This window comes from Poecilia reticulata, chromosome 7, assembly GCF_904066995.2.
Source record: "Poecilia reticulata chromosome 7, P_reticulata-male-v2, whole genome shotgun sequence".
NCBI lineage: Eukaryota > Metazoa > Chordata > Actinopteri > Cyprinodontiformes > Poeciliidae > Poecilia > Poecilia reticulata.
Genome location: NC_088836.1, coordinates 20,510,682 through 20,537,133, shown reverse-complemented (window position 1 = coordinate 20,537,133; position 26,452 = coordinate 20,510,682). Strand labels below are relative to the sequence as shown.

Here is a 26,452-nt window from a genome sequence, read left to right as displayed (position 1 = left end):
TAAAGCTTAAGAAATTCTCTGTAGGAACTATTATTTAATGCTGGTTGATAACAAGCAAAAATTAAATAAGTTTTGTTTTTTCAAAGTGATTTCCAAAGTTGATTGTGTTTTTCTTAAATCTCAGTTTTGTTGGATCTGTCCAAACTTGATTGACAGGAATTTTGTAATTCAATTACAAAATTACACTCCCTGCTCAATTACACTAGTTCTGATATTTCCGAACTGAAATTCTGATCTGCTAAAAAAGAAACGCATTTAAACATCAATTAATGATTTGTCAAATGTTTAGGTGATGCTGAACATTGTTGAAGACTTCTTTGTGTTAGGCATCATTTCCCTCATCTTCTCTTAATTAATTGCTTAATTTTTTAACATTTTTTATTGCCAATTCATCCTAAAAGCTTTACTGAAAGCTCTTCAAAACAGCGAGATAAATCATGTTTACCCCGCCGCTCCTCATCCCCGCTCACCAAGCTTGCAGTCACGATCTCAAGGAAACAGACACAGTGCAGACTGCACCTTCTCACCAAGAGGACCTATTCATGGCCTAATATGACGGGATAAAAGCCTTACAAAAATGTTAGAAAGCTCACCTTTGACAGACCTCCAACGTCCAGATAAAAGCAGATAATGAAGACGTTCCAGGCTACCCAAAGTGCGGCCCAAACAGTGTACTGCAGAAGAGACGCAACGATTAGCCGACAGCACATTTAGCATAAACAGCAGACAGAAACTAACTGAACCTAAACCAAAATGACATGCTGAATCAATTAGGTTCTTAACAACAAAAAGTGGATGAGAGAATCCATCCAAAGCAACATGTTATATAGTTACATCTCTATCAAAATCATGATTATAAAAAAATTGAGACCACAATAAGTCATTTTAAAACTTTTTACACAAGTGAAATGCAAAAAAAAAAAAGAGTGATGTAGTGATAAAAAAAAAAGCGTAGACATCTGCAGCAGCAGAGATTAAAATACTTTATTTCAAGTTGATCAGATGTGCAGGTCATGTTGGTTGTGAACCTCATAATACTGAATGCTCAAACTAAATAGAAAATATAAATGAGTTTTAATTTAATGGAGTTGACATTTTTAAAAGCAGATTATTCTATCTTTCTTCACGTCTTCTCATATTGGTTTATTTTCCAGTTGAACTTAAGAGGATACAAGGTGGAAAATGTTCCAAAATAATTTATCATGGTTCTATTTTTTGACATCACAAAAAAAAACAGTTTTTCAGAGGCACCTGTGCACATTTGGGACTTAATGTATACATAGAGAAACCTACCATTTAAATACACATGACCTGACTTTTATGACGTTGCCAGTAAGTTTAGCCATTCTGTGTCAACCCTGTGGGAGTTGTGGCTTTTTAAACTGCTGAGGCCGACTGAAGTTCACGACTCAACCATTTAGAAAATTGTACAGTCAGACAGCCAAGTGCTGACAGACACAGAGTGGTACTGGGTGGTATTCACTGACAGAGTCGTCAGAGGGAAGGTTGTGAAATCCTCTGACTCATGATGAAATGTGTACTTAAAGTGTCAGAGTGAGAGCAAAGGACAAAGCTGCAGCACCATAAAAACATGCGTGTTGAATCACAAAGCCCCTTAGCTCAAGTTCTCCCATTTTCCACTTGACATGAGAGAATAGCTTCGACTTTCCCTCCTTCCGCTCCTCCTTTCACCTCATGCTTCCTCTGATTCTGCAGCTTATCCGGTGTGGCTTCACTGTGCGCTTCTTTATCTTTCCTGCCTCTCTTTATTTACTCTCCTCTCCCTCGTTCCAATATTTTCCTGTTATCAGCATCGCCATCTGTGCTCAAAATATGCGTTTAATGCCTATTATGAATAGAAAAGTGTCAAAAAACAGCTGAAGCATGTAAAAGCTCTTTCCTAATAATTCACAATATATCCTAAACACTGCATCATGTGCTTTTTTTTTTTTTTTTTTTTTTTTTAAAGAATGACCTTTTCTGATTAGGAACTCAAAGCAAAGTTTAAATCAGATTAACTCCTGAGTCCCCCGACCAAGGTTTCACCCGCTTTAATTAGCCCAAACTACCAGGGGATTAGAGTCATTTAATAGCATTTCACAATCCACAAAACATTTCACCACAGTCTGCAGTTTCACAGGAAAGTGATAAAACCTACAGAACTCCATGAACAACAGACTGAGAGCTTTGTACTAATGCAGCACTGTTTGAAAAACACAAAGAAAAACATCAGGAAACAGTCAGGCCACTCGTTATGCGCACTTGTTCAATTACTGGTTAACACAAATATCGAAAAAGCCAATTACAATGGCAGCAGCTCCTTTTATTAAGAAATCGCGACGTGATGAATGATGAAAATGACTTGCTGAAATTCAAGTTGAACCTCAAAATGTGGAAGACAGGATTCTGACATGATGGTCGATGCCAGACTGAACTAGTACTTCAGGAACAGCTGATCTACTGAACCTGACCATTTCTAAGGTTGACATTGTGGTCAGAAAAAGAGACGTCCAGGAAGTGGCGGTAGTGTAGAGGAAAATGACTTGTTGGTGTCAGAGAGCTGACATCAACAACTGGGTGCCACTCCTGTTGGCGAAAAACAGGAAACTGAGCCTCCCTTTCGGACAGGATCATGAAAACAGTTTGGAAAAATTTTTTTGCCTGTTCCCTTGATTTCAGCTGCAAGATTTAAGTGGTAACAGAAAAATTTGGCATAAACAACATGGAGACCCCGATCCATTCTGCCTTGTATTATCAAGTCAGGCTGGTGGTTGTGTAATGAGGTGGGGACTATTTCTTGGCACACTTTGAGCTCCCTATCAGCTAACCGTTATTTAAAAGCCACAGCGAGTACTGCTGCTGAGCACGTTCATCTCTTCATGACCACAATATGACAGTGTTCTGTTCCATGTCATAGTTAGTCACAGACTGGTTTCTTGAACATGAGTGACTGTCATGGCCTCCAAATTTCCCAAATTTAAAACTACTTGGGATAAATCTTTGGATGACAAATCTGCATGATGCAATCATGTCAATATAACTGAATTAACATCTAGCTACATGTAAAGAAGCCAATAAAAGTAGAGACAAAAAAGAACACGCACCCCTTTTTGATTATTAACCCTTTTTCGTCGCTTCTACAAATTGATCAAGTTAAAAAAATACTAGCGCTTTTTTTTTTTTTTTTTCAGATTGCCCAAAAAAATACAGAACTTTCTTCCACTTGACCATGGAGTCTCCCAGACATATTCCACATATTCCTTCTGTTTATTGATGATGTATTTAACTGAATTCCATGGGATGTTTAGAGCCATAAAGATTTTTATGTATTTATTCCCTGGCTTACGCTTCTCAATAATCTTTTCTCTGATTTTCTTGGAGTGTTCTTCTGTTTTAATGGTGTAATTGGAGCCAGGAATACTGACTAACCAGTGAATTGACCTTCCAGACACACGTGGTGAATCTGCTAAACACTGATTTGAATGGGGTGAATATTTAGCAATCATTCGTTCCATTTCATTTTTGAAGAAATCTGTCTTTAGTTTGAAATTAAGAAGGGTTTTTTGGGGGCCATTTATTTATTTGTCAAAATAGCAAATTTCATTAATCAGGAGTGATTTGAAAGATAAAAATGGTAAACCTCTGTTTTTAGGCACTGTAGGGTTCCAGTTTGCTTTACTCACCACAACAATGTATCGTGGCCGGTACTGGATGGTTCCAAAGAGGCCCAAGATTACAATGATGATATGGAAAAAGTTAGCAAGAATGGGAGCCCATTGGTAACCAAGGAAGTCAAACACCTGTCTCTCCAAGGCCAACACCTGAAGAAAACAAAGACATAAGATTATTAGATAATATATTTATACATATATATGTTTTTTTTTGTTTACGGTCCGACATCCGAGGCCGTTTGTTCTAATATTCGAGGGTGTTTCCTAAGGATGTCCTAAAGTGTACACCGTACATGCCAAACAAGCTACAAAAATTTTGTCTCAACACTTTAATTTCCAGATGAAGGTGTTTTTAAAAATAATTTGTTTCTTAAGGATGGAGATGCCACAGCTCAACGTTATAAATGTGTCTTCATTCCACAAGCAATTACTGCAATCATTATGCAAAATGTTCAGTTCGCACTTTGAAAGAATAAAGCATTATTTGACGTTTGTAATGGTTTCAGTTCAAATGAGGTTGTCTGTGTCTATGTTTTGATGTCTTTTGCTGCGTCTGCTTCTTCAGTCCAACTGCCTCAATTTTGTTTTCCACCTTCCACCGACCACAAAGCACAAATCACGGAGTTATTTCCCCTTCAGGGAAAAATAAAGTCCCTCAAAATCTAAAAAATAAATCTGAATCGAACAAGTTGTTGAGGCACCTTATTTGTCACAATATGTTTATGTCAGGTACCACCAGAAATTACTTAATGTTGCTTTTTTTATAGTTTAGGAAAAAATTCAAACTGAATGAGTTCAACACAATTTGATGCATTGCTGAAAACTATCTGGTTTATCATGTTAAATTATCTAAGCGTTAACTGGTCAAAATGAGTGAGTGAGCACATATAAACTTTTCTCCACATACCATTGTTAAAAGTCAATTCAAGAAATTATGTGTTTCTCCGAACAAGCCAAGAATCTTGGTCAGACAGACTCAACAACAACAGCCCAATTGTTTAGCTCCCAATACTGGAAGAAGCCAAAGGGGAGGACTGGAAGTTTTGTAAAACCAATAACGACAGACTTATTGATGTAAGTCTGAGCTAAAGAAGAGATCATCATTTTTAACCTTTCTGTAAACGGCTCCCAGCAATGAAAATACTCTGGGAACTTTATGGGACATGAAGTTCATAATAGCCTGCATCGACTTTAGGTCTTTATGAAAAAAAGACATGTGCACATTTACGCAGTACACACAAGCAATAGCAGAATGAAAAAGTTCACAGTGGAACTCATAGCTGCATGTTTTAGCTTAGTTTTTGTTTCTGCCATCAGAAAAGAAACTGCTAGTTTTTCCTTAGCAAGATAATTTCCCATCTTTATTCATTTTTATTTGAATCCACATCTAAGTGCAAATTATTTTGTACAACAGAAATCAAAAATATATGGGGAAAAAAAAATCTATCGGCATATCATTTAGCGAAAATACACAAAGGGGTTATAAACTGTTTAATTAAAATTCCTGTTCCGATCCAATTCCATTCCGTTCCGAGAGTGTGTGTTGTTGTTTGTGCACCAGTGTGCTCAAAGAAACAGGGTTTTTCATCGCATCCTGACATGTCACTTACAGCCAAACGTTTGAAGATGGATGAGGGAGGAAAGAAATGTCGTCTCTGCTGATACAAGAAGGAACACACACCACTGAACACGCACACACACCTCACGTACACGCACAAACACACCACTCCCTGCTCATCCTCATGTAGCAGAGCAGGTGACAGCAATTCGAACGCAGCGATATTGGCAGGAGAGGGAGATGATTGAATCCGGAGTGATAATTAAAAAATATTTATACAGGTAGGGAGTGAAGCAGCAGAGGATGAAGTGATTGAGCCATACTGCGCATTTAGCGGAATAAAGTGAAGGAGTGTAAAACTGAGATAAAGCATAGCTGCTTCTGCAAAACACCATAAGATAAAATGACAGGAAAAACAAGGGAGGGAAAACAAGAAAACTATGGTTCCAAAAAAAATACAGCTAACAAAGGTCGACGACAAAGGTCATCTCCTCTTTCTGAATCTCACAGAGTAAGACCATATGGGCAGGAGTAGCTCATGCCTACGGTGAGGTCCAGTTATGGGGATTATCATTTTCTTTGAATGTTAGAAGGTAAGTTTCCCCCACTCTTAGGGGAAATTGTTTCCCAGAAATACTTTAAAAAAAGAAACTACGATAATTTCTTATTCCATTTTATTCTTATTTATTTGTCTTAGATTTGTCTTGCAACATGCTCCGACTCTTGACAGAAGCAGCCATCCAAAAACAGTTTCAAAATGTAAAGACTTCACCATCGGGGTTTGGAGTTTCATCACGACGAGTCGTTCCACTCGTTGTTTTAAGATAAAACATAACGTGATATTAGGACTTATGAAAGAGCATGTAAGAAATACTGTCTTCCACCAAACAAGTTAAAACTGGGTTTGGAAATGTTAAAACGTAAAAGCTTCAGTAGTGAGAACTACTGAAAATTTATCGGCTATGCTTAAAGCAGGATCCATGCCAGGACACTCTCCCAAACAAACAAGCGCCACGACATTTTCCAGGAAGTGTGGTTGAATGATAAAGCAAGACGACATTAATCTGGTGGAACGGCCCAGATGTCAACCTATTGAAGATGTAAATACCATGCTTAAAATTGAGCTTCTGGCCAATAAAATGCCTCAAGTATGTAGATCCTGAGTGAGTTTGAGAAAATCCGAACATTAAAATTTAAATGACGTGGACCTAATTTCTGTTTTTAACTTGCAGTGTATCCTGAATTCAACACACACACATCTATTCCTTCCTCTGAAATATTTCCACCAGCTATTGAATTAAAGATGTGTGTAAGTCTAAGAAATGTTAGCCTGTGTGGTCTCCCCTAAGACATGCTGCAGTAAGCCCATCACATACGCAGCTAACTCAATAATCCACCGAGATGACAACAATCAATCAAAGAAAAGAAGAAAAAAAACCAAAAGGGCTTCTGCCCGCCCAGACACACAATCAGGCATGCACAATCACACGAAACCCATACGGAACAATTAGTCCACAATTCATGGGAAGTAGGCTGCTGGAGAGTGGGGTGGAATTTGATCAAAAGATACCAATGCGCTTCCAGGAATAAAGCGCCGGCTACATAACCGGCCCGTAAAAGCCTTCCACCGACCTCCGGCGAGCACAAATCACTCCCTACGGAGCGACGGAATCCCTTTCTGTGCGTTTTGGGTTTGAGTGCGTGTCTGTGTGGAGAAGAAAGCTGCCCACATAAATGACTCCTCCCAAGATAAATACTCAGGGCAAAAGTATAGCAGGATGCAACAAGCCTCTTCTGCCCTTTTGCTACATTCGTCGTCATCTCTGCTCTCGCCGTAGCTGTTTTCTTAATCTATTCATAGCTCTCCCAAAACCCATCACTCACTCAGTTCTTTAGCCACGTGATGGCCAGATTAGGATCACAGAGCTCAATCCTGCTCTTTCTGTCAGATTATATTAGCCGGTGCGTACACTCAGGTGTGCATAAAGTGGCAAGCAGAGCAAAAAAGAAAATTCGAGTCGACAGTTTTTCTCACCATAATCCCCAAAACATTTCAGGCATCACTGCCTTCTTTGACATGCCACGAAGGAGAAGAAGAAGAGAGGGAAGTGAGAATGATGAGCGGATCAGAGCCAGTGGAAGACAGGAAAATAGGAAAACAGGAGGAAAAAAAACACTTGATCTGCATAGTTGGAAAGCTAATTAAGACATGCATGTGTACTCAAGATAAGCAGCTGAAATCCTTAAAAAAATAAAAATAAATAAATAAAAAATCCAGCCTGGGTTTCAATCAGACCTAAACACATTGCAGTCTTTGTCCACAACAGGTAGGAGAAGTTGTAGATGAGGTGGTGACTGCGCCAGCTCCCTCGGAGCGAGAGGACGCCTGTGACTGGTGACCCCTCTCATTTCCACACCTCTCTACCTTAGCCTGCAGATATTATGAATCCCATCAGTGCCTCTCTTTCTCTGGGAGTCTTCTGTGAAATGTCCTCAGGTAACATGTTACTGGCTGTGTCATCAGGAAGGGTGAGCGTGTGCCTGCCAATTCTATGTGACTTCAGACAGCATGACTCAGACTCCTCTGTGTTCAAGGGTATGACTCTGATACAGAGGGGATGACAGTGAGGAGTCGAGACAGACTTGAGGGGCTGCTCTAAGGACATATAATGATTTGGGGTCTCTCTTTTTTTTTTCCTTTCTAGCTTTAACAAACGGTTGATTTTGTTTACGTTCAACAGATTAGCCAAACTGGCCGAGCCTGAAAAACTAAAACACGAGGGTAAATGATCTGTAATTCCCTGTCGTTTCATGGTTGCCTTTCCCTCCAGCTGGTATTTTATGTGCTGCCTCTAGTCACTGAATAAAGATTTTTTTTTAAATGCACACTATGGTACATTTAAAAAAAAGCCAGTTAGGCTCTGATTCATCCTTTTCTTCACCACTGCTTGAGTTATTGAAAAAATACATATCCTTCTTTTATGCGAGAAAATGAACATTCTTCTTTAGTGAAGCTTCCTCAGCAATTAGTGCTTGTGAATTTTGGAAGACAAAATCACACTGAGGAGTTGAACAAGGTCGAAAGTTCACACCTAAGTTAATAAAGTTGTTAATATTAACTCATTCTGGATGGTAAAAACTGGAAACCTTGATTTCATGTGGAAAGAGCAAATTTTGGTGGAAAAGGATATCTAAGAAAGTAGAATTAAAGGACAAAAACCCCAAAAATTTGTACAACCACCATATCACAGTCCCACCGTTAACCGTTAGACACCAACGTTGCGAAGGGTGGGACTGAGATTTAAAAATAAAAGACTACATTTACTAGGGCTCCATAAGACAACACAAAGACATGACTGTTGCAAAATAACTGTGTGCAGGATTCATAGCTTAGACAACAATAAATATTAGCCTATTATTCTTCAGTTTTCTTCTGACTCCAGACAGCCCATTCTTGAATCTTCCCCACTCTTGAATAGACTTTTCTTCACAATATCCAAGTCTGTGGTTATTACTTGTGGTTTGTCACATATTTTTACTGCATGTTTTTCTTCCACTTAAACTTTCTGGTAATATGCTTAGAAATATTACACTATGAAAAGCCAGCTTCTTTAGCAATAATGTTGTGTGACTTACCCTCCCTGTGGATGATCTCAATCACTGTTTACTGTGAAGTCACCGGTCTTCCCCATTGCTAAACAGGCCACACCATGACCATAATAATATATTTCAGAATTAAAATGCAGCATGCATTATTGTTACATAATATTCAAAAAATTTTTTAAATCACTGTGTGATGAATATATTTGTCTTCTTACACAAACTGATTGTTATTTTGAATACTGGGGTGAGCCTGCACAAGTTACAACATTCTAGTAAAACTTATGATTGCTTTAATAAACTAAGGTATTAGAGTTAAAAAGTTTTGAACAAATGCAATTTTTATATGTACATGGTCATAATTTGCTTTAATTTGTATACTAATTTATAAAAGCCTAATTCTGATCACGTGTCATTAAAACAAAGTTAGAAGATTTGAACAAATGTCTTTAAAATGCGTTACAACATTTTAGGCAGAAAAAAGATTTGGTGATACTCAAAATTATATATATATATATAAAAAAAAATTAAGTCATCATGAAAAAAGGTTTTTCATCAAATTCTAAAGTATAAATCACTGAGCTATGCTGTTTACATTGATGTTAAATAGAAAACACACCCTCTGCTAATGTTTAATGTATAAATAATCTGGTTTTCACTGGTTTTTATATGTATGTTATTTTGTATGCTTTCTTTCATCTTTATTACTGAACACTCCAGTTAGCACCTATGACTATTACTGCTCTTACCTACAAGGTAACCTCAGCAGAAGATCTATTAATATGCCTCTGTACTTTCACTCCTTAGGTTCAGGTTAAAACCGTTAAAAAGGGCCATTAGGAAGCAGCTGCCCTGCTCTGAAGACAAAAACAGGCTGCAGTCATTTGCCACATTGGTGCCTGACACTTTTCAAATGTCCCCTACTTTGGCAAGTCTTTTTTAAATGTTTTTCTCTCTCAGAAGACACTAAAGCACTTCTTTAAAACTTTCTCGAATCTAATTTTTCACCTCCTGCCAGGATAAAGTTATTAGGCCCCGGTGACTGCCTGGGCCCAATGAAAGCGTGTGACTAATGGTGTCAATCTCAGTTTGTGTGTTACGGTGTATGTGAGTGTATGTGTGGCTTTCAATGGACACATGGTGAGCTGGATAGATGGATAGCCCTCGGTGGCGCTTGGCCTACCAGAGAGACACAGGGATTAACAGGCAGGGTGCTTTCATAAGCCACTTTCTTCTTTTTTGTTTGAAATACGGTCTTCACGGTGAAACACAAATCACCGACTCCCTTTAAGTACCTCTCTCACTTTAGATGTTGACACTAAAAACACTTTAATAACAGGAGTGGGTTGTTTTCAATAAAAGTAAGGTGAATTAATTTAACAGCACATTTTTTTAGGATGAAATTTGTCCAGTACTTCTCCTGTTAGTAATGAGCTAATATTATATCTCTGCCAATATAGGAACATAAAAGAATCCAGCCTCAGAAGACTATACACACTTTGAAGTAAATCGCCCTCGGGACTTTAACTACTTTCAACTTTTACCTTTGTGTGTTGTCTGAATTGTGCTGTAAAGCTCTCTGCGGTAAAGTTTATGATTAAGTTTATGATTTAAGCTAATTAGATTCGGTGATTTTAGATCATTTTAACAGAATTGCAATTTTAGTGAACTCAGTGATGTAGCATCGCCGAAAAATCAATTTCAGTCACAGTTTGAATTTTGGCTGTGTGAACTAGTTAGTTCAAATGGAGCATCAGAAAAAGAAGAAGAAACAGAATTTAAGTGTGTTTGAATGTGGTACAGCTGTATATGATCTACTAGGAGTTTTACGCACACAACCATCTCCTGGGTTTACAGTGAGTGGCCAAAAAGAAGAACAAATGCAGTGACCTTGTTGATGTCAGAGGTCAGAAAATAATGAACAAACTGATTTGAGATGATACATAGGCAACAATAGACCAAATACCAACTTCTTACAACCAAGATTTCTTGAGGATGGGCTACAGCTGCCTCTCCTTGGGCTGCCACCTTATCGTGGTGGAGGGGTTTGAGTGTCCCAATGATCCTAGGAGCTATGCTGTCTGGGGCTTTATGCCCCTGGTAGGGTCACCCAAGGCAGACAGGTCCTAGGTGAGGAACCAGACAAAGTGCAGCCCGAAGACCCCTATGATGAATACAAACTTTGGACTGCGTTTTCCCTCGCCCGGACGCGGGTCACTGGGGCCCCACTCTGGAGCCAGGCCTGGAGGTGGGGCACGATGGCGAGCGCCTGGTGGCCGGGCTTTTACCCACGGAGCCCGGCCGGGCTCAGCCCGAAGAGGAGACGTGGGTCCCCCTTCCGATGGGCTCACCACCTGTCCGAGGGGCCAAAGGGGTCGGGTGCATTGTGCTATGGGCGGCAGCCAAGGGAGGGGACCCTGGCGGTCTGATCCTCGGCTGCAGAAGCTGGCTCTCGGGAGGTGGAACGTCACCTCTCTGGTGGGGAAGGAGCCGGAGCTAGTGTGCGAGGCTGAGAGGTTCCGGCTAGAAATAGTCGGCCTCACCTCGACGCATGGCTCTGGTTCTGGAACCAGTCTCCTTGAGAGGGGCTGGACGTACTTCCACTCTGGAGTTGCCCACGGTGAGAGGCGCCGGGCTGGAGTGGGCATACTTGTTGCCCCCCATTTGGGCGCCTGTACGTTGGGGTTCACCCCGGTGAACGAGAGGGTGGCCTCCCTCCGCCTACGGGTGGGGGGACGGGTTCTGACTGTTGTTTGTGCTTACGGGCCGAACGGCAGTTCAGATTACCCACCCTTCTTGGAGTCCTTAGAGGGGGTACTGGAGAGTGCCCCTCCTGGGGACTCCCTTGTTCTACTGGGAGACTTCAACGCTCACGTGGGCAATGACAGTGAGACCTGGAGAGGCGTGGTTGGGAGGAACGGCCCCCCCGATCTGAACCCAAGCGGTGTTCTGTTGTTGGACTTCTGTGCTCGTCACGGATTGTCCATCACGAACACCATGTTCAGGCATAAGGGCGTCCATATGTGCACTTGGCACCAGGACGCCCTAGGCCGCAGTTCGATGATTGACTTTGTCATCGTCTCATCGGATTTGCGGCCGTATGTCTTGGACACTCGGGTGAGGAGAGGTGCGGAGCTGTCCACTGACCACTACCTGGTGACGAGTTGGCTCCGGTGGTGGGGGAGGAAGCCGGTCAGACCTGGCAGGCCCAAACGTGTAGTGAGGGTCTGCTGGGAACGTCTGGCGGAGTCCCCTGTGAGACGGAGCTTCAACTCTCATCTCCGGCAGAACTTCGAACACGTTCCGGGGGAGGTGGGGGACATTGAGTCTGAGTGGACCATGTTCCGTACCTCCATTGCCGAGGCGGCCTATCGGAGCTGCGGCCGCAAGGTCGTTGGTGCCTGTCGCGGCGGCAACCCTCGAACCCGTTGGTGGACACCTTCGGTGAGGGATGCTGTCAAGCTGAAGAAGGAGTCCTACCGGGCCTTTTTGGCCTGTGGGACTCCAGAAGCAGCTGATAGGTACCGGCGGGCGAAACGGCATGCGGCTCGGGTTGTCGCTGAGGCAAAAACTCGGGCGTGGGAGGAGTTTGGAGAGGCCATGGAGACAGACTTCCGTACGGCTTCGAGGCGATTCTGGTCCACCATCCGGCGTCTCGGGAGGGGGAAGCAGTGCAGCACCAACACTGTTTATAGTGGGGATGGTGCGCTGCTGACCTCAACTCGGGACGTTGTGGGCCGGTGGGCGGAATACTTCGAAGACCTCCTCAATCCCACCAACATGCCTTCTGTTGAGGAAGCTGAGCATGGGGACTCTGGGCTTGGCTCTCCAATCTCTGGGGACGAGGTCGCCGAGGTGGTCAAAAAGCTCCTCGGTGGCAGGGCCCCGGGGGTGGATGAGATCCGCCCGGAGTTCCTTAAGGCTCTGGATGTTGCGGGGTTGTGTTGGCTAACGCGACTCTGCAATATCGCATGGACATCGGGGGCAGTTCCCCTGGACTGGCAGACTGGGGTGGTGGTCCCCCTGTTTAAAAAGGGGGACCGGAGGGTGTGCTCCAATTACAGGGGGATCACACTCTTAAGCCTCCCTGGTAAGGTCTATTCAGGGGTCCTGGAGAGGAGGGTCCGTCGGATAGTCGAACCTCGGATTCAGGAAGAGCAGTGTGGTTTTCGTCCTGGTCGTGGAACACTGGACCAGCTCTACACCCTCAGCGGGGTCCTGGAGGGTGCATGGGAGTTCGCCCAACCAGTCTACATGTGTTTTGTGGACTTGGAGAAGGCGTTCGACCGTGTCCCTCGGGGGCCCTGTGGGGGGTACTCCGGGAGTATGGGGTACCGGGCCCTTTGATACGGGCTGTCAGGTCCCTGTATGACCGGTGTCAGAGTCTGGTCCGCATTGCCGGCAGTAAGTCGGGCTCGTTTCCGGTGAGAGTTGGACTCCGCCAAGGCTGCCCTTTGTCACCGATTCTGTTCATTACTTTTATGGACAGAATTTCTAGGCACAGCCGAGGTGTTGAGGGGATCCGTTTTGGTGGCCTTAGGATCGCATCTCTGCTTTTTGCGGATGATGTGGTCCTGTTGGCTTCATCGGAACGTGATCTGCAGCTCTCACTGGAGCGGTTCGCAGCCGAGTGTGAAGCGGCCGGGATGAGGCTCAGTGCCTCCAAATCCGAGGCCATGGTCTTGAGCCGGAAAAGGGTAGAGTGCCTTCTCCGGGTCAGGGGGGTCGTCCTGCCTCAAGTGGAGGAGTTTAAGTATCTGGGGATCTTGTTCACGAATGAGGGAAGAAGGGAACGGGAGATCGACAGGCGGATTGGGGCAGCGTCTACTGTGAAGCGGGCGCTGTACCGGTCCGTCGTGGTGAAGAGAGAGCTGAGCCAAAAAGCGAAGCTCTCGATTTACCGGTCGATCTACGTTCCCACCCTCATCTATGGTCATGAGCTTTGGGTCATGACCGAAAGAACGAGATCACGGGTACAAGCGGCCGAAATGAGTTTCCTCCGCAGGGTGGCTGGGCTCTCCCTTAGAGATAGGGTGAGAAGCTCGGTCATCCGGGAGGGACTCAGAGTAGAGCCGCTGCTCCTCCACGTCGAGAGGAGCCAGTTGAGGTGGCTCGGGCATCTGGTAAGGATGCCTCCTGGACGCCTCCCTGGTGAGGTGTTCCGGGCACGTCCCACCGGGAGGAGGCCTCGGGGAAGACCCAGGACACGCTGGAGGGATTACGTCTCTCGGCTGGCCTGGGAACGCCTTGGGATTCCCCCGGAGGAGCTGGAAGAAGTGGCTGGGGAGAGGGAAGTCTGGGCCTCCCTTCTGAAGCTGCTGCCCCTGCGACCCGACCCCGGATAAGCGGAAGAAAATGGATGGATGGATGGATGGATGGGCTACAGCTGAAGACCAAACAGGTGCCACTTCTATCAGCTTCGTACAGGAAACTGAGCCTAAAATCCATACATGTTCACCATAATTTTACCATAATTCCAGTAAAGGACTGGAAAACCATAGCCTGATTCAAAAAGTTTCAATTCCAGCAGAGCCAATTGAATGTTGTTAAAACTGGGCATTCAAAACAATATTGTATGGATACGTGCACCCATACACGTATGGGTACACGTATCCATATGTGTATGTACACGTGTATGGATACGTGTACCCATACACGTATCCATACAATTGGTACCAATTGGTACCAATGGTACCAATTCTACCAATGGTTCTGGCTCATCCTGGATGTGTAATGGCTTGAGGGATATCTTCTGACACCTTTTGGACCGTTAAAACCAAAGAATCAATTAAAGAGCACAGTGAGTATTGTTGCTGAAAGTGTCCATCCCAGTGTACCCATCCTTACTTTCAGCAGGACAACGCACCATGTCACAAAGCTCAAATCACAAACTGGTTTCCTGAACATGGCAATCCGTTCAAACTATGTTACTAGACCTCGGTATGCAGTAGAGCAGGAGACATGCAGCACAGATTGGCAGCTGATAAATCTGTAGCATCCGTTTCATCACATCATTTCCATATTAACACAAACATCTGAGAAACATTTGCGATACCTATTTTTGTCTATAAAGATAGGATCTCCAGACAGATACTACCAAAATATATCTTATAAAGTAGCTGGACTGTTAGATTCAGTCTTAAACTGCAGAAGTTTTGTTTCTCTGCCTAATTAGATTCAGTCTTAAATTACTCATAACTTGAAATTCAAATCAATTCAGTTTTATTCAATTTAGATTATGAAATAAATATCCTGAAGGAAAATTAAATATTGTAACAACACAAACTGAAAGCTTCAGTTAATTGCTACAGCTTCAAAGCCTGAGCCCAAACTTGTTCTCAGTGTGACTCAACACCTTCCATCTCAGGTTTTGACAATAGGCTGTATCCCAGCAGTAATAATTAGCAATGCTTGTTGTTTTGAGTAAGAGCATCCATGTGTTTAATCTCTCACAGGATTAACAGGATTGTGCATGTTGCTTATGCTGCGGTGTTATGTGCTTAGGAAGGCGATGTTGGAGAATTATTTTCTGACAGAATTATGGCTTTCGATTCTATTGAAACAAAGGGCTCATACACAATAGTCTGGCAGGAGTATTAGTCTTAGTTAGTAGAGATATTTAGACAAAGATACGCCCTAACTACAACGTACAGCAACAGCTGATGTTGTGATTTCTTTTGAGGTTCAGATAATCTACACATCTCTCTTTTCGACCAACATATTTGTTGAGAGTTTATAGCTCGGATCTCTCTAAATATTTACCGCAAAAAAAAAAAAAAAAAAAAGAACTGAGAACTCATCAGTCGCTCATGAAAGAAGGACTAAAACCCCAAAGTTGAGGAGGAAAATTTGATTGAGACGAATATGCATTCAGCTGAGTGTGATCTGTCAAGATAGTCATCACAGCTGTGGAACTCCCAAAGCAATTTATTCAGTGCCACACTATAACAAATGACACCAATGGAACCACTGGAATGGAAAGAGAGAAATGGGCTCTCAAACAGTCCCAGTTTTATCTCCATTATGGCTGAATATTGCAGCGTCACCGATGTGGAACACACACACACACACACAGACACGCCACCGTGAGCCAGCGCCTGAACGGGAGCGTCGACACGCTCGCATCTGCCAGCCCAGTGTTTTCACTATAACCACAACATTAATGGTGTGTTAAATTGAACACATTAAAATGGAGACTGGTTGTAATAAAGGTCACCTGGGAATGAGAGGAGTGGCGGGGTGGAGGGGGTTTGCCACAAGCACACACATATTATTAAAACTAACATGCTGAGAGCATGAATGCGGATTCAAAACTGCAGCCACGACTGAAAAAGAAGTTAGCAACAAGGAAGGCTTAATTCATTTCAACATGTGATTAGGTTTTAAACTGAGGTTGTAAAAAGAGGGAGCTGGATATGAAAAATCCCCAGCTGGATGTGACTAAAGGATAGGGATCAAAATAGACATCTTTGGAGTGACAGCTGCTCTAAGAGAAAGATGTACAACCCCTTAAGTTTGCAGCAATCTAACCCACAGATGTTGTCTGCATTCGTCGCTCTTCTAACGGTGCCAACTTGATTTAAATCAAGTCGTCTTCTTCTCTTCCTCATATGCTTTCTGTTGCAGGCCATGAAAACGGGTGAATGAAGAAAAGTAGAACTTTAAATTAAAAAAGTAAAAAGAAAACACGGCGACCTCAGATATCTAGGGTCAAACTTATTAGCTCACAGGGAGAGGTTGAACCTTCTCCCATCCCCCAGTTCATTTCCCCCTCTCGCCTTTTACGCACCTTTCTATCTAGCCAAAATCTCCAGAGGCTCTCTTAAATCAAATGGCAATCAATAATTTAAACATATTCCAACCTCTAATCTCAGCAGGGGGGCGATGTGCGGGGGGCCCGGTGGGGGTAGTGCCGTAAAATGGGAGGGAAAAGGAGACACCAGACAGCTTTGTTAGCTTTTTGCATTCATTAAACATTCAAGCAGAGCTTCACCTCCAAAAAGAAAAAAAAAAACCCAGGTGAGATGATGACATACTGAAGCTCCAGAGGTAGGGGATGTGTGTGTGAATGTGTTAAGGAGTCACCTTGCCCTGTGACTCAGTGGAAGCCTCCGTTTAATCAACGTCTTTTGATGGGGCTTTTTTTTTCTTCTTTTTTTTTGGCAGCTAAGGCCAGACATGACCTGTCAGGATCTGCTCTTCCGTGGATGAGGGCTGTTCAAGCGAAGCAATCAAGGCAGCCTGGGCCAAGACCACAATCAGCGCTGAACACCAGGGGTCCGACTGACAGCAAGCTCACCGCTAAACACACAGGCTAATTACGGCAACCTGTCTGACCTTCAAAAAGAAAATAGTAAACACCCAGAGACAAAGTAAGACAAGGTTGGGACTTAATGCAGTTTCTCTGGTCAACAGTCAATTGGAGAAGCCTGTATTTGAAATAAGTGACATTTTTTTATACAAGGACCGAACGAGCAGTATTTTACAATTTGCATTGAGATAACGGAGAAGCATTTTCAGCAGAATCTCATCTGCCACAATATTTGGACGGTTCAACCTTTGGTGGATTGTTGGTGCAAAAGCAGCCACTAACAGCTCCAAAATCATTGTTGATTAGAAAGATGAGTTGTTGTTTTGTTTTTTTCGTCTGTGATTGAAGTTCTAGATCTATCCATTGTTGAAAGAAAACAAACTACAGTTTTTCTGGAGCCATCTACCAAACACAGCACACATGTCAATGAGAGATGTTTAAGCCTCAACGTTTTGGCTTAAAATTATATGTTTGGTGGAAAACAATGCAAACACAGAAATATGGTGATGGCAGCATCATGCTGAGGGGAGGGTTTTTTTTTTTTCTTAGGCAGGGACAGGGAAGCTGGCCAGAGATGGATTTAGTCCATGCAGGAATTCTTTTGGAAAACCTATTGGAGGCCACAAAATACTTGAAACTGAAGCAGTCTTAACTTCCAGAACAACAACGCATCTAAACATACATCTAAAGCTACAATGCGGTTTAGATCTGCAATATACGGATCAGTTCAAGCACAGAACTTAAATTCTATTGAGACTTGAAATTTGCTGTTTATTGCCACTCTGAATCCCATCTGACTGAGCTTTGTTATTTTGTCGAGCAGTACGGGGGAAAAATTTCAGCCTTTTGAAGTGCAAAGTTGGTAGAGAGACACCCTAAAAGACTTGCGGTACGACTGCAGCAAAAGTTGGTTCTGACAAAGTATTGACTTGGTGGTGAATACAAATGCATATCGCACTTCTTAGATCTCTATTAAAAGTAACAGGAAAGTTGCATATCAAGAAGCAATATAAGAATACAAACACTGCTCCCATTTCATTTACAGTCTGGTCAACATGGTAATCAATGTAGGCAGATGCTTGCATTTTTAGAAATCGCACACTGCTCAGACTAAATTAGACCAAAAGTTTCCCATAAAAAAAATGGAAATGACTAAAGAAACCATTGGATCTTGGAGAACTCTCCCTATAAAATCTGCTCCGTCCAACACAAAGAGAGAAAATGTATTCCCGCAAGGATAAATCAGATAGCGATCCTTTCTTTGTTTGCCACTATCTGCGCAAACTAAAGCAAACACCAAACAAATGGGTTGTTGCCCCTGATGGTATGAATCACAGCCTGGAAAAGGGTTATAAAAACTCAATAGAAACCCGAGGAAGGCAAAGACTAAGAAGAAGAGATAAAAGAGCTGTGAGCATTTAATCTCCTACCACCGATATATCTCTTCTATCAACCTGGGGGTGCTGAAGAAATACAGTTGATTATCATTAATCACACTACGCTCCAGCACAGGCGTGATAAAGAAGTTACACACTCTCTGCAAAACACTCAACCAACAAGTTACCCCGAACAGATGTCTGCATCTGTACCCAGTTAAACTGAAATACTGTTGCGCTTCCCAGCAGCATCTTTCATATTTCTAATCCCACCATGTTATGATCTATCACCTCTGCTGGGAACCGGTGAGGAACGGCAGGATTATCCGACAGCGCTAACCGTAACTCCCTGCTCTGCAGGCCTGACAGCATAGTGTTTTACTGCCATGCAGGTTGTTTCAGCTCTAGTAATAACCCTCAATTACAACAGGGTGACAAAGTAATATATGAGATGAGGTCAGGGCACTTTGTGTGCGCACACTTAAATTCAAGCTGAATATCGATACAAATTGATGTGTATCAAATTGTATTGATATATATTCATGGCATACATGCATCAGGAAATTTGCATTTTACTGCTCTTGTGAAGCTAATGATCCAAGTCCTTGCATGTGTAGGAAAACAATGACACATTCCAGATAAAATGGATTTATTATTTAGCTAAATAAATCAAAGAATAGAGGAAAGGATGGCAAGTGACATTGCCTAACCTGGTGGGCAAATACATGCAAGAATTGTTGGTGAAAAACACTCAAATGGTTTAAAAAGGAAAAAAAAAAAACAAGAAGGGCTTGTGTCACTGAAACTTCCATATATTATTACTTAATATGTTCTTTGGGGGATTTACTGATCCCCACACAAAAATCAGAGGCTGATAAACAGTGTTTAGGGCTAAACTCATTTAATAAACTCATTTAAAAATATCAAATTCCTTCTGGTTGCCAGTCTGAGATTTAAAATGAGTGCTGCTAAACATAAACATAAACTTTAAAATGAAGTCAGTATTAACCCTCTACTGGTTTTCTAATGCTATAATAACACTCTTCTCTAAAGCAAACATAACTTTATGAAATATTTTCTCGAATCAGCACTGCTGTGGATCTCTGCTTTGGAACACGTTTTCTGACATGCTAGGCTAATGTTAGCTTGCTTTGCTCTAGTTTAATACGATTAAAGCAGCTCTTAGCTCGTCTTCCTTGCACTTTTGATTTACCAGGTGTGGCCAAAACTTATAGAAAGAGATCCTTCATATTTCACAAGCTAAGTGATTTCAGCAAAAATTGTAATTATTGATGACTAATGTGTTATGGCTGCAAGCTGTTCATGTGTCTGTTGGTTTAGAGTGCCACTCTAAAAGAAGATGTGAACTGACTTTTGACTGACTCTGTTCAGTCCAATTCTGAAACCAAGTTTGTGCCTTTAGAGCCATTTTTGGAGTCATAAATCTAAACTATAAATCTTTTCTTTAGTTCAGAATAGAAACAGCTGCTCTTTCAACTGATCTCAATCTCCCACAAGGAAAATCATTTGCAAAAAAAAAAAAAAGTTTCCATCTGCTTTATGAATAATAACGACGACAATAATAACAACTGCAAAAACACCTTAAACAAGGACAAAGCTTTCTTATGAGGAACTTTTGAAAACTTTTCCCGCCAAACTTTTCCAATTCAACACCCCTCTGCAGCATCTGTTGTTCTCTCCCAAGAGATCAAATGAAACTTCTACTTTATCTTGTCTTCCAAAATATCTCAAAAGCTGTTTGTGCATCTTTTACCCAAAGGCTTTAATCTTCACCCATCATCAGACCTTCTAACCTTTCCCTCACAGTGAGGAATGTGCAGCTGTAATTCTGGGCGTGTCTGAGAATGAGAAACGGTTCATGAGCTGCTGGTCTGTGTGTTCTGTCTATCAGAGCAATTAGTTCATTCAGGGAAAATAGAGTGCCGATCTGGGAGAGTGTGTTTGTCTGCCCTGGGAGTAGTGTACCTATATGACATTCTCACAAAATGATAACTTTGAGTGAAAATGTCCCATTTTTGAGGTGTGGACAAAAAGTTGTGCCAAAAAAATTGTGCAGTTGAATTGTTTAAAAACACGATTCCAACAGTCTTTCAAAACGTCTTTGCCCACTAAAACAGCAGATTCAAGAACGCGACAGAAAATGCTGTGAAATCAGACCAACACAACATTATTACTATCAGATTATTTCCAGTTATAGTTCAAAATCCAAATAATTGAACTCAAAACAGATTGAAACAAGAATCTGTTTGTAACCATATCGATACAAACTCCAGACAATGATGGAAAACTAATGCAACAGTCAATAATCTTGTAACAGCAATCACATTTTTGTGACATCACTCCCAACATTATAGAAAAGGATAACTCAAATTAATTTTTAGTTAAACTTTTTGCCAGCACAGACTTCTTCTTGTCTCGAGAAGCAAGAGGAAAGGACAGGGGAGATCTCTTCGGGATTAAAACCCAGTGTTGTACGTCCACAACATCACATTTTACAGTGGTTGCATGTTGAAAATTAATTTAAACCACTTGTGACTCAAAGGAGCTTTTTAGATAAAGAAACATTGCAACACATTTTCCAGAGGAACAGCAGCCACTTGCAATCCTTTCTTTTAACCTTACAATTGATTAACAATAAACACTGCTGGGGGTTATCAATGTTCTTATTCTCTCAAAACATAAAAACCGTAAAATCTTGTAACATTTACATTTACAAGACTTTGATGAGGACATTAATCTGATCTGCCGCTGGCTTCTGCAGTGGAAACAACAAAAACTCCTGGTAAAGTTTCCTGCAGCAGAAAAAAGCTCCTTCAAGGCCTATTTCCAGTAAAGAACCGCTTCCAAGAACAAGGATAGTTTATCTGTGATGTTTAGATTAAAGTAAAAAAAATATAGATTTTTAACTGTAAAATGTTTAATAAATAGTTATCTATTTATGGGTACAAATAAAACCAATCACAACACATATTTGTAAGAAAATACCTGAGGCTGCTGCTCTGTCTGTGCAAAACATGTTTCTCTTTTTTCTCTTCAGTGAACGCTACAAACTTCCTCAGACACTGAAAGTATCACATCTCTGTTTCCGAGTGTAAATGCTGTGAAATGTTGAGAACCCTATAGTTATGCAGAGGGTTTTAATCCTGAAGAAGCTGTTGCTCCTTCTCTCACCTCAGAGCACAGAAGTCTGTGAAAACCCCATCAAAATTTGCTTCTGTGACATTTACAGTGACTGCAAATAAGCCTGAGAAAAAGCGTTGGGTGTTTCACAGTCAAAACACACCTTGAGTGTTGAGTTCCTTCAGTTTCCACACTTTGACTGTCAGCGTTTTATATTTTAAACAGCTCAGTTTGCCTTTCTTGTAAGCTCAGGACAATTGCAGCTTCTATCCAAGGAGCCACCAGCTTCATTTACAACAACAACATCCTCATCATGTCCAGCTGCTGACATTTACAATAGTCTTGTTTTTGTTTTAACCAATCGAAACCCTTCCGGTCTGGGTCAACTTCAGGGCGGCACCTTAAGCTGCCAACCCGCTGAGACAAATAAATAAATAAATAAAAAAAGACAAAAAAAAAAAACTGAGCTTACTTGTGTCTCTGAGTACAAACAAATCATTACAGAGACAGGGCTTCCAGCCAGTACTTGCTACTCTCCAGGGCTGATCAGGATCCTGACAACCATCCAGCACTGCTGTCTGCAACAGTTAGGCAGCAAAGGGAAAAAGGAACTGAGGCATTTCGATCAATATAGGCTCATTATCTGCTGCCTTCTGTCCCAGAGAGATGAGTCCCAGCGCTCGGCCGGCCTGTTGATGAGCAGAGCGCACCACAATTCAATTAGGGTATGGCCGAGATGCCAAAAGAGGTTTGATCAAAGCACTCTGTTGAGCTAATTAGCTCACGCTGTGGTTTACAAGGGCTATTTTTACATCTGAGGAGAAGACTGCGCTGTTTTGTTAATGGCAGTTTTTTATTTTCTATTTTTTACGGTGAATTGGGCAGGGAATAACCTGGCTCATTGTGGATTCATAGGTATAAGCCAGAAGAGCGCAGGGCGTCCCTGGTGCTGCTCAGAGCACATGCTCACATGTATATTCATGCAGACAAAACACATACACAACCAGAGGGTCCTTCAAAGGGTCACAAAAGGGCTTAGCACAACCCCCTCGTTCACAGATCACACTTGTCAGCACGGAGGTGCGAGTGTGTTTGTGGTGTTGTGTGGCTCCGCGACAGGAAATGTGAGGTCATCAAGAAACGGCGGCGGGGAAGGAAACGAAGCCGTCCGCAGAAATCTTCAGGGGCCTTTTAAGGGACCAGCTGACATCTATATAAATCACGTTAAAAATGGTTGACCTCCTTCTTTTTGATGAGGCGAAACGGCCTGAGGCTTGCAAAGGAAAAACAGGTGTGTGGCTCGAGGTGAATTACCTAAGAGACTTAGACACAGTTTTAAGAGTTGATAATAGTTTCTTGTGTCTGATTCTGTCACTATAATGTCATAAGTCTCCTGTCTCTTATCTATTTGACTTATTTTAACAATGAAGGCGTGGTCATATGAGCTCAGTTATGCTGAGGAGATTTTAGTAACTGACTTAATTTTTAAAATGTCCTTTAATATGATCGTCCCTGTGATTTTTCTGTCGTAACGCAAAATGTCACACCACATTCATAAGTGATTCAACGATTACATTTAAAGTAATATTTGTCAAAACCTAAAACAGAAATAGACACCATGGTAGAGCTGTATTATTTGACTTTGTGGGTGAAACGTGGCTGGTATACCTATTCTTAAAACAAAGAGAGAGAAAAGGGCTTCAATTAAACTCATGCAAATATGTGTCTCTGACATAAAAGTTATCAAGCAAAATATTCTAGCAAATGAAGAATAAGCCCCCTTGTCAAAAAACAGTAACTTAAACAGTTCCACTTTCTTAAGATACAGCATAATTTGGACAGTATGAAGCAGAAATAGCGCATTAGATTGTCAGCGTCATGGTTCTAAATAAATAACTTGAGGCATAGCAACGTCCAGAAACTTAACTTAACCCACAGAAAAATCTAGAAGTGATGGCATGGTTAATAGTTAAATAAGATAATGGGTGAAAAGAAAGTGCATGCCCCTTCTTAACCTCTCCACTCAGTTTCTGTTTTGAATTACTTCATGCATGATGCAATACATCAAAACCTCCCTGTTTGTCTCTTTGAAAGGAACGTTTTATTGCTTTCTCAGATGTTGAGAGTGGCGTTTTAGTCGATGGCATGACCAAGCTCACTTTTAATGCCGCCATAAATTACACTGTCACGCTCCGTCAAGTAAACTCTGCTCAGGGATGGAGAGAAAGGCCAGCCTGAGGAGCATCATTTGAGACGTCACTACAATCCTTTTAATGTTACTTTCGGTGACTTTATGAACTTGGAAAAGCTGAGTGATGCTTCGTTGGATTCACACGCTTCGGTGTATGATGTTTCCTGATGAACACAACTCCCAAACATTAAGATCATCCCGTAAATGCAGGTTTCACCTTTATTTACATAGAAAGGTCGCAGCAGCATCAGGGGGTCATGCTGGGTGAGGTTTACTGTGAGTAGCAAACCTTGAATGTGTGTGGTGGTTGGAGGACCCCTGGTGCTCTCTCAACAAAGAGTGGGACCTTAATCACATTATTCAGAGTGGAGTTCATGAATGTTCTTCAGAGCAGCATGTTTTCTTTCCGTTAAGAGGACTTCAAACAAAAAAAAAACCTGCACTTAAAAAAAAACTAAACAAACAAAAAAAAAAACTAAAACACAAAACCGAAAAATGTCTGTCTGTCCTCACATTAAAGCTGTTTTCCCAATTTTCAAAAGTAGCAAAAACAAGTGCACAAACTTACCAGCTGTAAAGTGCAAATAAAAATGAGAGTGCATCGTCCGCTGCAGCAGCCCATTGTGTCAGCGGAGGGAAACGCGGTGACGCGGTGTGAAGGACTTGGTATCGAGCTCTCGGCGTGCCGTCCAGACTCAGTCTTGATCCAAACACCGGCTTTGTCCCATCCTCCTCCGGCGTCTTTTTAACTGAGCCCTGGGAACAGCGACCAGGGTCGGCTGCCTCCGGTCTGGGTTGCTCCGGACGTGTCTGTTTACCTCCGCTCTGGCCGACCGGTCGCACTGGAGGTGACTGGCTGGGAGACTGGGAGCAAGCCGGTGTGTGTAAAAAAAAAAAAAAAAAAAAAAAGAGGAGGAGGAGGAGGAGGGGCAGGGAGGAGGTGGTCGCAGTGGCGCTGGTGGGGCAGGCAGACTCAATGACTGACTGAGGGCGTCATAGGGCAGCGATGTATGGCAGCATCACTAAAAATATTAATAGTAGTAGTTATCATTATTATTTAAGTATTATATATATATATTAGTAAGAATATTATTATTAATAATCATATTTTAACTCATTTTTATTTCTTTTAAATGAACAGACTGTTGAATAGATATTTTCATATCTGTGTGTAGCAGGGCTAGTGTTGTTAATTAAGCGTACAAGCAATTTAATAATGACTTTAGTTCCTTGAGGTCAGGACATTACCTAACCCCTTCAAAAAAAATGTGGAGAAGTGGCGCCATCTAGTGGCGAATAAGAGCAAAAATGAAGCACACAAGGGGATTACATTCAGTGTTCTAGCGGATTGCTTTTGGACGCCTTCGGACTTGGTGGACCGAGTTCAAACTGGACAGTTTGATAAGAAAACCCTTTGGAGTTTTCTTATTGTTGTTGAGTTCAACAAATGGAGACAGGTAGTTGTTTTCTGTAGTATTAGCTTTATCGAGGAGATCTGTACACATTGTACATTTCTTCTGGCATAATAGGAATATTTAAGGACACTGAGCATCACCTATTTATATCTATAGTTATGAACTGCAAATCAGTTTGTTTTAATGTGTAGTTCCTTGGATCAGCTCTTTCTGTAAACAATGTTTTGTCCCCATGGATTTCTCAAACTGTAATTTTGCAACTTTTTCTGATGGAAAAAAATACTGGGATAAGAATATTTGTTTGACATTTGAATGCAACTTAAAATACAAATGCCTTTAAACACCTCTCCCTGTTAACCTCATGCTCTCCAAAACGAGCGTGGCTCCCGCTACATTCCTCAACAGATTCATAAATGTTTCAGGCTTTTGAGGGCTGACCGGGGAAAGACTTCGCATCTAATTTCATCACACACTCCTCCGTTCTGTTCCTTTTAAAGCTCCGCTCCTCTTCTTTTGGCATCCTTCAGCTACACTGCCCTACCCACCTGCATTCGGCCTGGCCCGGAAGGAGCTCCCCCCTCTCAACATTGCCAAAAATAAACACCAGGGTAGTCCCCATGGAAGTCGACAGAAGGGAGTCACTTAATGTTTTAGAAACTTTAAGTCTATGCACCTGTGTCTGTGTGTTTTTTTTTTATTTATTGGATAATCACTGTTTAGTAGGTACACATAATTTTATGTAAGGATGCACATGCAAATGTTCACCTTCATGTAAAATGTATTTTTAAATACTAATGAAGGATATATCTAAACATTTTGACATTGCATAGTTTTTTATCTCATTGGTCTAACTTTCTTGTAACATTTGCATCTGATGTGCCCTGCTGGCTACATTTATGGCCGTTGTTGAGTTAAAAAATTTCGAATAAATTCAGCTTTTATTGCAGGAGCGTAAATTCACACTGAAAAACAGAACATTTCTGGAAAAATCTGAGGTCCCAAATCCACTATTGCTGCTGGATTAAATAATAATAATAACAATAATAATAAATCTCATATATTTGCAGGTTCTAATGAAGCAAAGATCGACATGCATGTGCAACTCATCTCTTTAGCTGTTGTTGCTTTGTAGCTTTTTATGATTCCTTTGTTGATTTGCCAATATGCTGTGGATCTTTATCCTGGATTA

The 26,452-nt window shown here is 41.7% G+C and overlaps 1 protein-coding gene across 2 annotated transcripts in view; it reads right to left on the bottom strand.

Moving 5' to 3' along the window:
• nkain4 (sodium/potassium transporting ATPase interacting 4) overlaps positions 1-24,738 on the bottom strand; it is a 58,261-nt gene extending 33,523 nt beyond the window's left edge. The window contains exons 1-3 of one of the 2 annotated variants that reach the window (XM_008413926.3): positions 24,417-24,738; positions 3,684-3,821; positions 594-674 (exon numbers count right to left, since the gene is read on the bottom strand). In XM_008413926.3, the coding sequence (XP_008412148.1) occupies positions 594-674; positions 3,684-3,821; positions 24,417-24,470 (273 nt within the window). In that variant the 5' untranslated portion in view covers positions 24,471-24,738. The remainder of the gene's footprint in view (positions 1-593; positions 675-3,683; positions 3,822-24,416) is intronic. The other variant, XM_008413927.3, reaches the window with a different exon arrangement.
• Positions 24,739-26,452: the final 1,714 nt, after the last annotated feature.